The sequence below is a fragment of the Hemicordylus capensis genome, chromosome 2 (genome assembly GCF_027244095.1).
Source record: "Hemicordylus capensis ecotype Gifberg chromosome 2, rHemCap1.1.pri, whole genome shotgun sequence".
NCBI classification, from domain to species: Eukaryota; Metazoa; Chordata; class Lepidosauria; order Squamata; family Cordylidae; genus Hemicordylus; species Hemicordylus capensis.
The window spans coordinates 411,588,969-411,603,496 of record NC_069658.1 but is presented as its reverse complement, the minus strand read 5'-3'; the positions used below and the strand labels follow the sequence as shown (position 1 = coordinate 411,603,496).

General features: G+C 48.1%; 1 protein-coding gene across 9 annotated transcripts in view; it reads left to right on the top strand.

Moving 5' to 3' along the window:
• Window positions 1-14,528, top strand: part of CEP112 (centrosomal protein 112) — a 462,785-nt gene that overhangs the window by 55,270 nt on the left and 392,987 nt on the right. For 8 of the 9 annotated variants that reach the window (XR_008315603.1, XR_008315601.1, XR_008315600.1 and 5 more), the window contains 2 exons: window positions 11,976-12,023; window positions 12,115-12,192. The exons of the other annotated variant lie outside the window; for it this stretch is intronic. Coding sequence is in view for 2 of the 8 variants with exons in the window: in XM_053292958.1 (XP_053148933.1) it covers window positions 11,976-12,023; window positions 12,115-12,192 (126 nt within the window). In the remaining 6 variants the exon portion in view is untranslated. The remainder of the gene's footprint in view (window positions 1-11,975; window positions 12,024-12,114; window positions 12,193-14,528) is intronic. 9 annotated transcript variants of the gene reach the window in all.

Sequence of the window (14,528 nt, the reverse complement as noted above, 5' to 3'; positions counted from 1 at the left end):
TTCTAAACAAAACTCTTTGTGCTCAGAATATTTTAAATGTTTTTTGTATTAGACTGGGCACTTGCTAAACTCGCCAAATTTGTTTCTTGCAAAGATATATTGGGATGTTGCATATTCTGTTTGCTTAGGATTTTTTTTTTTTAATTGAGTGGAATTTGTTGTGAAGTCTTTACTTTCGTATTACTTGGGAAATGAGAAATTGTGCAGATGAGTAACGAGAAAGGAATGAATGTTCAGACACTGAATGTTTACAGTTCAGTTTAAGTGAATGTAATCCACAAGAAGAGTGGGAGCATTTAATTTCAAAGCAGTGTTCTCTCTAAATTGGAAAATGCAAGACTTTGTGTAGGGAAACCACTTAGCCACATTATGTCCATTTGTAAACAAGTGATATTTACCTTTTTCCACTTATAGCCTTATTTTATTTTAGAACCCATTTATTGTATTTCATGCCAAATAAAATATGCAAAATAGCCATCCATTTCCATTAATAGCTATATTTTATTTGCATACTTCATTTTAAAAATGACAACTTTTAGAAATTAAGTGCCTTTTTATATGCAGGATGGGGATATGAGACAAACAATTAAATCTTGAAAGCTTGGTTCTGCATTAGTAGTTTCACAAACTCACTCTAAAGTTGATTGGTTCTTCATGAGGGGAAAGGAATGAGACTATATTTTAAAAGTATAGTTGACTTCCCATATTTTTATAAACTATCTTCAAGTCAAAGTGCTATACATGAGCCAGCATAGTGTAGTGGTTAGAGTGCTGGACTAGGACCGGGGAGACCCGAGTTCAAATCCCCATTCAGCCATGAAAGTAGCTGGGTGACTCTGGGCCAGTCACTTCTCTCTCAGCCTAACCTATTTCACAGGGTTATTGTGAAAGAGAAACTCAAGTATGTAGTCCACCGCTCTGGGCTCCTTGGAGGAAGAGCGGGATATAAATGTAGTAATAATAATAATAATAATAATAATAATAATAATAATAGGGAAGGACTCGATGTCTGGATGAAACAAACCAGTCAATAACACCTGTCTGACTGTGTAAAATAATAATAATAATAATAATAATAATAATAATAATACAGTAAAATAAAACTGAATACTGGTTCTGCCTACAAACTTAAAATCTAATAAGAGGAAGACTCAATTTCATGCCAGTCTCTTTAGGCTGTACAAATGACCTTCAGATTACTCTGGTGTTATGGAACAAAATATGATTCTATCGGTCTTTGTTAGGTAAAGGGAGCGATGTGGTCCTTGGACAGCAGAATTAAGCAGTGGTGGGAACTTATCAGTATAGAGCCATATTATCTATATAGAGCCATATGAATGTATAGTATGTGTACTTACATGCACATGTGCTAGGGATGTGCATACAACCGCTTTGCCTGGTTCGGTTCGAATTCGAACTGGGTTCAAACCAGGAGGGGGTGTGGTTTGGTTTTGGTTTTGCTTGAACCACTCCCTGGTTTGCTTTGAATTCGAACTGGTTTCTAACTGGTTCGAACCTCAAAAAGTGGGTGGGGTGGTGGCTGGCACCCATGGGTACCTACCACCAAAATCCCAAAGCAATCAGACACTCATACAATTTGTTATGAATTTTTAAAATGTACTTTTATTTTTTTCTCATAGGGTATAATGGGACTCGAACCAGCCCATTATTCCCTATTGTGGAGCACCCATGGGTGCCAACAACCACCCAAACTCCGAAGCATTAGGACACCCCTATGATTTTTAATGAATATTTGAAATATTTTTAATTATTTTCCTCATAGGGTATAATGGGACCCGAACCAGCCCATATCCCCTATTATGCAGCACCTAGGGGCACAAAGGTGGGGTTGGTGGTAGGCACCCAGAGGTGCCTACCAGCCACAAAACCTCAAGGCAGTTGGACACTCCTCTGATTATTGTTGAATTTTAAAATTATTTTTGAATTCCTCATAGCGAATAATGAGGGTTGCAGCAAATGTAAAGCTTCACGTCAGGGGAAAAGGGGTGTCCTAGAGCAGAGTGTGGTGGGTGGTAGTTCCCAAGGTGGGCAAGGAAGCTATCAGAATTATTTGAAAGGAATTGGGCAGAAGGCTGATTTTTAAGTGATTTTTGAAGTTGATGTGTCTTTAAGGTTAGCAATGAGAGTGCATTCATGGTTTGTCATTGAAAATCTTATATGCTACCAAAGAATCTACACTCAGAACGCTTCAGAAACAACAAAACCCTGTCCCCATGGGTTAGCAACCGGTGGGGGGGGGGGTTAGCACCCTTGCTCTGGGCCACCCCAGCACCCCCCAAATGCAATTATGGGGCTGCTGAAACCTTGTGTGTCACTGGGTTTGGTTAAGCCAGCAATCCCTATGAGAGAGATTTATTTAATGCCTTAGAAAATCCTAAAAAAAACCCATCACTCCTATCAGTCCAGGGATGCCTGGGAGGGACTGAGGCTATTTTTGTCATGGCCTCAGACCCACTTTGGGGGTGCTGCCACCCCACAGAGGCGGGGTTCGGGGCTGCCCCAAATCCTCATTATATCCAATTGGAAATCCTCCTCCCAAAAAATTCACCAAAAATACTAGGGGCACCCATCAATTGCCACCCCCAGCTTTTCTGCCCCTATCCGGGCGCCCTAACACGTAACACCACCCAGGTCAGTCCACCTTACCTACTCAAGCAACTAAGATTACACAGACCACCAACTATTGTTGACAATGACAATGATCTAAAAAAGGCCACTGCTGCCTGCCAGCAGCACAGCACACAGAGAGAAGAAGCAGCAGACCTGCTATGCTATGCTGCTCCTGCTGCAGGATGGATGATGTCCAAAAAAACCACCTCCCCAGTGCCTGCCCACTGAGGCCACCACAGACAGAAGCTGACCTGCTCTGCTCTGCTGCAGTGCTCCCCTCCTTCATCATGGATGCCCAGTTGCACACGCTACATCTGAAAAGGCCAAGAAGGGGTCCAGGCAGGCGAGGGGACCAATCCAAACCAAACCAAGCGCAGACTACTAGCAAGTACTACTACTACTAGTGCTACACCAACATCACACACCACAGCATGAGTATAGCACACAGCCAGCAGCTGCTGCCCACACAAGCCAACAAGACCTAACTAGATGGCGCACGGCAGTAGTAGCCAACCCATCCATGTGACGACGCAACTGCAAGGGAAGGGCACATAATTACTTACAGGCAGGAGGCAATTCTAACACAGATAGAAAGTTAAAATTAAGAACTACCAGTGTGTCTACATAGTGCAGCTGAGCTGAGAGCTGAGTGTGATGATAGAGCAGAGCAATGAACATTGGCAGCACTCACCTGCTGGTTCAGTAGTTCTCTACTACTACTACTACTACTAGTTCTCTTGTCCAGTGTCTTCATCTCTGCCAGTGCATGCCTTTTAGGGATGTGCGAAATGTTTTGGGTACAGAACGATCTGTACCCGAAACAGCCAATTTTGGGTGATTCGGATCCAAACCGAATCACCCCCGAAGAACCCCAAAAATTTCGGATCCGAAACAAATCACCCCTGTTTCACATCCGAAATATTTGGATGTTTTGGATCTCCATTTTGTGGCCTTCTTCCCCCCCCCCCATTTTGAACAATGATGTCTATTTGAATTTCCCACCTTTTTGCCTCCCATTGACTTCGATGCAAAAAGGTCTGATGTGACGTCTGCTCGAATTTTGGGTCCCAGGGGCAAAATAGTGGGGTGGAGTGGTAGTGCCTAATGGGTGGAGGCTACCACCCCAATTGCAGAGTGATTGGGCAGAGGGCTGATTTTTGGTGAATTGTTGAAGTTTATGCATCTTTAAGGTTTTCCCCCATTAGGTATAATGGAGGGTGTATCACTTCACTACTACTACTACTAATAATTATTATTATTCACGTCAGGGGGAAAGGGGTGGCCTAGAGTGGTGTGGGGTTGGTGGTAGTGCCAGGTAGGGGCAAGCAAGCTACCTGAATTTTTTCAAAGGATTTGGGCAGAGAGCTGATTTTTGGTGAATTGTTGGAGTTTATGCGTCTTTAAGGTTTTTCCTCATAATAAGTTATAATGGAGCTTTCAGCAGCCCCATAAGTGCACTTGGGGGTTTTTGGGGTGGCCCAGAGTGAGTGGTGGTGTAGTGCACATAGGGTGCCAACCATCCCCATGGATTGCTAACCCATGGGGTACAGGGTTCTGTTGTTTCTGAGGTGTTCTGAGTGTGGATTCTATGATAGCAAATTAGAGTGGATTCATGGTGTCTCATTGAAAATCTCATTTGCTATCATACAATCTACACTCAGAATACCTCAGAAACAACAGAACACTGTACCCCATGGGTTAGAAACCCATGGGGGTGGTTGGCACCCTATGTGCACTACACCACCACTCGCTCTGGGCCACCCCAGCACCCCCCAAGTGCACTTATGGGGCTGCTGAAATCTCCAGTATACCTTATGAGGAAAAACCTTAAAGACGCGTAAACTTCAACAATTCACCAGAAATCAGCCCTCTGCCCAAATCCTTTGAAAAAATTCAGGTCGCTTCCTTGCCCCTACCGGGCACTACCACCAACCCCACACCTCTCTAGGCCACCCCTTTCCCCCCGACGTGAAGCAATACACCCTCCCTTATACCTAATGGGGGAAAACCTTAAAAATGTGTAAACTTCAGAAATTCACCAAAAACCAGCCTTTTGCCCAATCACTCTGCAATTGGGGTGGTAGCCTCCACCCATTGGACACTACCACCCCACCCCACCCCACCCCACTCTTCTGCCCCAGATCCCACTTTCTGCCCCCAATCTGCCCCAAAGACACTAAAACTTCAAAAATTCACCAAAAATCAGCCCTCTGCCCAATCCCCCTGAAATTTGGGTGGTAGCCTCCACCCATTGGGCACTACCACCCCACCCCACTCTTTTGGCCCCAGGACCCATTTTTAAATCCGAATCGATTCGGATTCAGATTAATTCGGATCCGAATCGAATCAGGGGTGATTTGGTTGGGCAATATTCGGATACAAAACAGAACAGGGGTGTTTTGGTTCAGATCCGAATCGAAACACAGAAAATCCGAATTGCACACCCCTAATGCCTTTTGCCTTGCTTGGGGAAAGAAATGGCTCTGGTCCACCACATCTTTGCTCTAGGACACAGAGGCCCAAGGCAGGTGGTGGCACCAGTGTGAGTGCATGTGTGTTTGTGTTTTTTTGGCCAGGTGTTGTGTGTGCGTGTGTGTGCTGCTAGCTAGGAGAGGGGAAGGGAGGGGGAGGTGAGGTGAGGTGAGGTGAGGGGGATGTTCCAGAGGGGATTGAAGGGGGAGTAGGTCCGGCTCAGAGCAGTTCGTATGCCACATATATGCACACACGTGATGTGTGTGTGCTTTGGTGGGAGACCAGTTCTCATCAGCTTGCTAGACCAGGGGCAGGTGAGTGTGGAAGGGAGGATGGGAGGCTGATGAAGAGGGTTGGAGGGGGGAGGGGAAAACATGCAGACACAGATAGACAGCATACTACAGCAAGCATCCACACACAGAGAGAGTACTAACATCCATCCACACAGACACAACAGAAACAGCCTACACACACACACACACACACACACACACACACACACACCCCTTTCTTTCCAGACAAGCACAAGCACAGACACACAGACCCAATTCCCTCCCCTCCCCCCAAAGAACCCAGACAATCAAATCAATCAATATGGTGTGTTGACAAGTAAAGCTCTATTATTATGATTTGTTTTTCCCCCATCAGTCAACATCAAGAGTAACCATAATCAACAACATGAGAATTCATCCAGCAAGCATTAAAAAGATATTAAACACTTTTTTGATAAAAACCAACTCCACACATGATTTCTTTGATAACTTATTTCTGAAAATCAATCCTTTCTTGTGTCATCAGTTAATTCATTTGTTTACAAGTACGATTTTCAGTATTTTTGAAGGGTTGATTAACATAACATTAAAAAAATTATTTACATATTTACAGAACGTGTACCCGTCGCTGCGGCTGATAGTCTAGTATTATTCTGGGGCTGTGCTACTTTTCGGTGTGCGCGCCGTGCCCACGCCAGGTCCCCAAATACTGACAGGTGGAGATAAGGGTAGTCAGCATCGGGTTTCTTTTTATGTGGGTGTGTGCATTGTATAAATGTTTGGCCAGTCGCAGCACTAGTACTAGTGTGGGCACTGCACACTGCCACTTGGCTGGCATGACTCATCATCTGTCACTTCAGCTCATCTAGAAGTGGAAGGGGTGAGGGGAGGGATGAGCGCAGAGGATGAGCCAGGCAGGTGACCAACCATGGGGCAACCACAGTAATCACTCACCCAGCTCAAGCTCAAGCCCGGGGTAGCCCAGAAGGGGGAGGTTGACCTTAAGGAAGACCAACTGCTACACCAGACCAGCGTCCAACCGGGAGCGAGAGGGTGTCACCACGTCCCCAGCACGTGAGAACACCTGCTCACTCTGGACACTGGTTGGGGGCAAGAGAGGAGGTGCACAGCAACCACCGCCAGGTCTGGCCAGACTTGGCGGTGGGTCAACCAGAACTGTGTGCAGTCCATCGAGCTATCTTCCTCCAAGAACTGGGCAATGCATTGCTCAGCACTGGAGGGCCTGGCAGGTCGAGCCTCCTACACACCAGGCAAGGCGCCAAGGCACACCCGCTGAAACCACTGGGCAGATTTCGCGGTGGGAGCAAGTGGCTGCTGCATTGGCGCCACTGCCTGGGATGCCATGCTGCTGGACTGGGAAGAGGAAGGGGAAGGAGAAGCTGACGCTGCCTGGCTGCCCACTACACTGCTGATGGTGGATGCGGGTCGGTCGGGGGTGTGTTCACCCACACCACTGCCACCCTTCTGGTCTCTCCTGGTCCTAGCAACCTCCTCCTCCCTAACTTTCTGGACCAGGAGGTCCCTCCACCCAGGCAAGTCGCTGGCACTCACGACATTGTCCTTGATGGCCGGGCAGCAGAGATTAGTGAGGACATACTCCTCCCTGCTTCCCAACTCACCAACTAGCCACTTGGCCACCCCAGACTTCAGCCTTCCAGCCAGAGCAGGACCCTCTGGTGTGGTCAGAGAAGTCTGGAGCTCGCCCATCAGCTGGAAGGGCTCGGGTGCCGACACCGCCTCGGACATTTGCTTCCACTCTGCATTTGAGAGGTTGCAGTTAGCCAAGGACTCGTCCCTCGCCAGGGCCCCAAGGGCTCTCTCCTGCTCCAGTAGGCGCTGGAACAGGAGGAAGGTGGAGTTCCACCGTGTCTCTACATCTGTAGGGAAGAGATGGCAAGGAAGCCCAAGGTCATCCTGCTTCTTGTGAAGCAGGCGCCTGGACTTCTCGCTGCAGTGGAAGTGGCTGGCCAGCTTGCGAGCCTTCTTGACAAGCGTGGCCGTGACAGCAGCAGCACCAACAGCAAGGGGGTGGGCTTGGGCCTAGGACGCCTTCAGCTCCTTAAGGCCAAGGGCATCCCTGACAGCCAGATGGAGTGTGTGTCATACACTGTATATTTACACAGCCCATGACTGCCTCGACAGCGATGGTAACGTTGGATCCATTGTCAGTGACAATGAATCCCCTGGAGAGGTGTGGACACCCGCCAATCCACTCCTCTATCTGGCGGTTGAGTACGGCCACCACCTCCTCCATGGTGTGCCTCATGTCCATCGTCTCCACATGTAGAATGGTTCACCTGTGCCATAGTGCAGCGGTAGACGCGCTGGACCCAGAAGCAGCGCCCATGGAGGTTCCCTCACTCTCCGGGCCCCACCAGTGGGCAGTGAGGGCCAGGAAAGCAGCGTGCATCCCACTGACACTGGTCCAGAGATCCGTCGTGAAATGCACACTGGTGCCAACTGGAGCCGCATGCAGCCCAGCTGACACAAGCTCCCTGCACCAGCGGTACAGGTAGAGGACCACATTCCGGCTGAACGTGGTCCTTGAGGGTATGATGTAGTCGGACGCAAGGTACTGGAGTATCCGGCAGAAGCCGGAGTTCTCGACCACCTGAAACGGTTGGTCATCATCATCTCCCCTATGAGGCGGGTGAGGTGATGATGATCCAGACGAACAGTCCTTTTGCTGCCCAACACCTGTGTCCACCGCTGGACTGGCAGTGTAGCCTGATTTTTGGCTGGCGCTGGCACACTGCCCTTGTCCGCCCTTGTGGCAGGAGCACCAGGCGCACTAGCGCTGCCAGCGGGGTCAAGGAGAGCTGGGTGGTGACGGTTCATGTGTTTCCACATGGGCGTCGTACCCAGGTGCTTGGGATCCTTGCCCCAACTGACCTGCTCCCTGCAGTGGACACAGCAGGCATGGTTTGGGGCATTTTCAGGGATATCAAAATGCTGCCAGACACCCCTGCCCTTGGCCTCCCACGCCCTGGGTGCTGTCTCAGGCCTCTTGCTTCTGGGTGGCTGCAGTCTTGGGGGGAGGGTGGCCGCTGCCTGCCCACTGCTGCCACCCAACTCCCTTCTGCCCTGCGTGGAAGAGGAAGGGCCCGGCTCCACTGGCAGAGGAGGCAGGCCTCTCCACTACCTCAGCAGACCCTTCCTTGTCATCAGAGCCAGAGTGGTGGGACCCACCACCACTGGACGCTGCCACGACTGCCCGGGCTTGATGAGGAGGGGGCCCTCTGAGCGGAAAAATGATAGGGGGAAGGGCCCCAAGAGGGAAGGAGAACCTGGCTGCATCGCTGCCAGCCGTAACATCCTCCCTGCCCTCTGCCTGCTCCCCCACACCGGCAGTCTCCTCCACCACCACTGACGGTGCCCCAGAAGCACCTGGCGCCGAGGGACCCTCCACAGCCCTAGTGTCTCTGGCTTGGCCTCAGCCAGCAGCAGGCTGGGGGAAATCTAGCCTGTGGACAAACCCCTCAGCTGGGGCAAAGAATTCTGCATTGTGGAGGCCTGGGGTATCCTCAGGCTCCTCGCCGCGTCCTCTCCTTCTCTACCCCACATCCGCAGGCACAGCCGCCCCCGGCCTCTCCCACCTCTGCCTGGCAACCTTAGGCGAGGCCTGGCCTGAACACGGTGCTCACGTTGCACAGACATAGTAAAGGTAGGCGACTGTATGAGAAAGGGGCAAAAAAATAATTTGGAAGGGGAGAGGGGCAAAAAAGGCCAATTAATTGGGAGGTGGGAGGGAATTTTTTTGAAAAAAGCCAATTGGGGGGAAGGGAAGACTTTCAGCGGGGGGTGGGAGGCCAATTGAGGTGAGGGAGGGAAACTTTTGGTTGAGTTGGGAAAAGCCAATTGGGGGGAGGGGTTGTTAAAATTTAAGTAAAGAGAGGGAACCCTGGGTGGGTGGCACAGGCAGTTAGGTGGAGTAGTTCCTGGGGGGGGCAAGTTTTTTTATTATGGGGGAAATAGAATGGGGGGGATTAGGACACAGCACCTACCGGGGAGGGACGGAGTCAAAGCTTGGGGAACCTGAAAATCAAATGAAACCCTTCTTTAGTGGAAAGTGTGGATTAAGATTTTTGTGTGTGTGGGGGGGTACAATTTAATAACTAAGGTGCCTAGCCTATTATAAAAGAACCCTTTAACAAAACCCACCCACTTCACCCCAAGCAAGCAAGCAAGCAAGCAAGCAAGCAATACATACAATAGCAATCATATAATAACAATAGCCTGGTCGGGACCTGCGAAAACAAGAAATAACCTGCAAAAGAAGCAACAATTTCTTCAACAATACAACAGTACATCTCCAGATATCCCTCCCCACACCCAATGCATTGCAAAATACAGGTGTTCCTATTTTAAACCACTAACTAGGGAAGGGGACAACAAAAGGTGCACACATGCGCATGCATACACTCACCCCTCTTCTTACGGTCCTTCTCCTGCCACACACTGCTGCTGGTCAGACATGCAAACCAGCCCCCCCTGGGCTGGTACACAGACAGGGAGGCACAGGCAGCCGGGGTGGTCAAGGATGGTTGAGAGGGGCAGAATGAGGAGCCACTATTTGTGACTCACCCACCCCCAAGCAGTGACAAATAAAATGAAATACTCTTTAAAAAAAAACGATCGCAGGTAAGGTGCTGTGGCTGCAGCTGTGGGAAGGGAGCGAATGAAAGAAGGAAAGGAAAGGAAACAGGAAGAGAGAGACTAGAGCAGACAGAGTCAGAGAGTGTGAAGGAGGAGAGAGCAGGAGTAAGACAGAGAGAGAGAGAGAGAGAGAGAGAGAGAGAGAGAGAGAGCGAGCGCATGCAGCACAAACGGAGGTGAGAGGGGGTAATGTAGCAGGGAGGGGGGTATTCAAGGGGGCAGCAGCAGCAGGCCCAAGAGGACACAGAGAGAGTGGGTGTGTGGGGGTAATCTAGCAGGGAGGGGGTGCTGGAAGGAAGGAGGCAGCAGGCCCAAGAGGGCACAGAGAGAGGGAGGTGAGTGGGGTTGTGTAGCAGGGAGGGGGGAACTGGGAGGAAGGGGGCAGCAGGCCCAAGAGGGCACTGGGAGAAGGGTGAGTGGGGGTAATCTAGCAGGGAGAAGGGATGGCAGGAGGAAGGGGGCAGCATGAGTGGCATGGGGGGGGGAATCAATCAAACCACTCAGAGCACACAGAAGTTAATATTTTTAAAACAACCAAAATTCTTCAAAAATACCAAGCCCAGGCAGGCACCAGGCACAGACTAGGAGAGAGGGGGGCAGTGGGGGGAATCTGGATGGGAGGGGGGACTCTGGATGAGGGGGGATGGCAGGAGGAAGGGGGCAGCAGGAGCAGGCCCATAAGGGGCACACAAAAATCAATATTTAAATCCACACAGCAATAAATATATAACAGCAAGCAATAATCAGGAATCAACAATAATCAATAAAACTAAACCTAGCAGAAGAAAAACAGAGAGGGAGGGGGTTGCAGAGGGGCAGATGCCAGACGGCAGAGGAGGAGGTCAGGGGAGACCAGGCCGGGCTGCAGGGCCTAGGCCCCGGGTCAGCCAGGGGACTGGCCTGGGATGGGATCCAGGCAGGAGATGGGATGGCAGGGAGGCAGGAACAACAAGAATTTTTTAAAAAGCACACTACACAAAGAACAAAATCAAAGCAGAAATAAATCAGCAGAGAAAAGAGATAACAAAGAGAAAGGCAGGGTAAAGTCAATGCAGATGGATGGGGGGCGGTGAGGGCCAAATAATAAAGGAATTAAAGAATGAATGGATGAGAGGAAGACAGCAGAACAACAATAACAGATGGGAAAAGAAGTTGTAAAGTAACACACAGACACAGGGCAGAGAATGGACAAAAGAAAGAGCAGGAGGTCAGACACAGTCAAGGACTCACACAGACACCAGCTAGTCAGCACAGCAAGGTCCAGAATGATCCCAAAACTGCAGCCAAAGAGAATTTTCCAGGCCAGAGGGTTGGTTTAAATTGGTTTGAAACTCCCTCCTTTGGGAGCCCCCACCTTTGCACACACACACCCCCCCCCGGCCAACAGGGTGCCAGCTCTCAAACAGTGGCACAGTCAACAGCCTACCAGAACGCAAGACTCATTCTGGCCAATCAAATGATCAACAGCCCAGCCGATGCAAAGTCTGAAAAATAGGCTCACAAAATGGAGGCCAGGAGCTAAAGTGAAGAACGAAGCACAAAATGGACAACAGACACACACAATGTCTTTTACAGACCCTAAGCACAGAATTCCACATCTGAACCTGTTTGAACTGGTTTGGATCAAACCGGTTCGGATTCGGTTCGAACTCAGACCAGAAGGGCAAAAATGGAGCTTGATCTGGTCCGAGTTTGAACCATCGAACCGAACCAGTTCGAATTTGAACTGGTTCGCACATCCCTAGCATGTGCATCAAGAACACACAGAGTCTCAAAGTCCCACAGCCAAACCTTAAAGCATAGGCACATAACTGGCCACTCTTCTAAGTTTTTACCCCTCAGATGTTGTTAATATTTTGAAGATACTAATTCAGTGTACGATCAGCCCTATGTAGTAAACCTCTGTTAATATTTGTGTTCTAGTTGGAAAATCCCAGATATTTACGTGAGAAGCCTATACACCTGTCACTGGTAGGTTGCAAACTTCTATTTTGGATTGTAATAATTTCTTTGCTACTTATAAATTGCCCTCAAATATTATGTACTTGGTCTTTTTCAATAGATGTCACCCAAGATTGGTGTGGGGAAAAACAGCAGCTTGCGAGATGAGCAGTCATTGTTCCGCATGCATGAAAAAGAGGTAATGCTTTTGATTTAGTCCTTTTGAGGGGCTCACTATGTAATTATTCATTTGTAGAGTATCTATATTGTCTTAAATCAAGAAAAATGTGTAAAACATATAGGGGCCGTTCACACGACTGGGTGGGCAGGGTGAAGGCTGCATGAAGCTTATTTCCCCCCCAGACGAGCCATGGAAGGTTTCTGGGAGCAAGAACCACACTCCCAGATGATCCGCTACTGTGCCAGGCAGTGCGGAGCTCTGGCCTCTGGGTCTCCCACAAGGCACCAAGCGTGGTGCATTGGGGGATTCCCCCAGGAGACAGGTGCTCTAGGTGCTTGTCTCCGTGTCTCCTCGGGCTAAACGTAGCCCAAGGACACACACGATCCCGGAGCCTGGTACTGTTAACTCAGTGTAACAGTTGGGCTAAAAAGCCAGGCTAGGCAGTGCTGTCCTGCTGGGATTGGGCCCCATCTTGGTAGTTCTCACCAGAGGTGCACCTAGGTAATTTTAGAGCTTGGACCCTAAAGGCTTTTCTAGGGCCCCCCCACCCACACGCACAATATTTTTTTATCCATTTGAACATGACCATACCACCCGGATCAGACTAAAAAGTATTTGGGAGCCCCCAGGGGGAGTGGAGGCCCTGGACTTTGGCCCAGAAGTCCAGGCAGGGGTAAGAGCGCCTCTGGTTCTCACGCATAGCCTAACTGGGCTTCCCGGGCTCTGTCAAATTTTATCTTCTCTAATTCTATGCCTGCCATTGACGGAAGGTTCTTCTCACTGCCCATCAGATTTTCCCATTAGTTTGCTTGATAGTTTTGGGAAAGTAATCCAGGATAGGATAGCATGGAAGGTATAGCTTGTGAATTCTGCACCATGTTTAAGTGTTTCTTGAGTGCTTTATGTGTCAAATCAGAATGCGAATTTCTTTGTGTTTTCAAACTATTGCCCAGGAGCTGCTGCTATTTTCTTAGAACAGAGGTAGGCTGAATATTTTGCGGTGACAACATATTTGAACCACAATACCATGACAGTGCAGATTGCACTTATGAGTAGTATGTATTGTAAAGAAGTTGTACAATGGCAGTATCCGGGGAGACACTGTATTCAGACCTGCTGTTTTAGTCTACAGTGTCCCTTGGAATGGAGCCAGCACTGGATGTTGAGCATAGTCTGGTTTTGGTTCTGGAGAGACTTTGCTTACTTCTGTGGTTCCACTCTAGGCAGGATTGTTAAACTGTCCTAGAGTGCAGCCAGTACTGCCCTTGACTTCAGAACTTTTAGTATTTTGCAAATATAATATACATTTATGTTGTTAAAACGCTTCTCTCTCTATTCTCATGTTGTTGTTCCAGTGTGATGAGTGTATAAACTGTAAATGTTTCAGAGAGGGATTAGAGATATTCACAATAGAGATGAAACATTTAGGCACTAACCTTAAGCATCTTATTGGTAAAAATGCATTACAGTCAGTGGCTTTTTAAAATTATGTGTATTAATGAATGAAGTTTGAAATGTATTCTCATTGACCAGGATCCAGTGAATGGCACAACTGATTCTGTACTTGGTTTGTGTCTGTTGAACAGTTGTTCACTGTATGTAGGTTTTTCTCTTTTTTCCAGCAAAATCATGCCCCTCCAGCCCCACACTGTCCTGGTTTTCTCCTTCTGCCCCAAATGAAAAATGGCAAACAGTTTTAAAAGTTGAAAGCAGTTTGATATGGCATAGTGAACTGCTTTAAAAAAAAATCCTCTTGCACATATACAAGGCCTTTGGCCAGTGTAAATAGCTCTTTGAATGCTGGATGCTGTTGAACAGAACCTGACTACATGAAAGAAACAGTGCTGTTGGTGATCTGTACTTCATAGTAAGCAACACTTGAATATATATATTTTTTAAGAGCTGACAAATAACTAGTATAAAATGAGTTAATATAGCCTGCTTATGGACTTTTGTGTTCTTAAAATTTGCTTTCAGTAGGCTGTGCACACATTGTCGAGGACTACAATATTGCACACAATTAAATGCTCATAAGTTCCACTGAAATTGATGGGACTTAATTATGTATAACTCAGTACAGTTTTGCATCTACAGATTAAATCAAGGAATGCATTCTTTTTCTTTAAAAGTATAATGGCAGCTCTTGTGCCATTTTTTAGTCTTGGATCCATGTTATTCTTGGATACTTGCTGGTGGCTGCTATTCCAGTACCTTTTTCCCTTTTGGAATAAATTATATAGAATAATTAAAAGTGACTGTTGTCTTTTGATGTTTTTGCCATGTATGTAATGAAATCTTTACTTTCTGAGATGACATATTGTTGTTGAAATAAACATCCCAGTGCTACCACATGT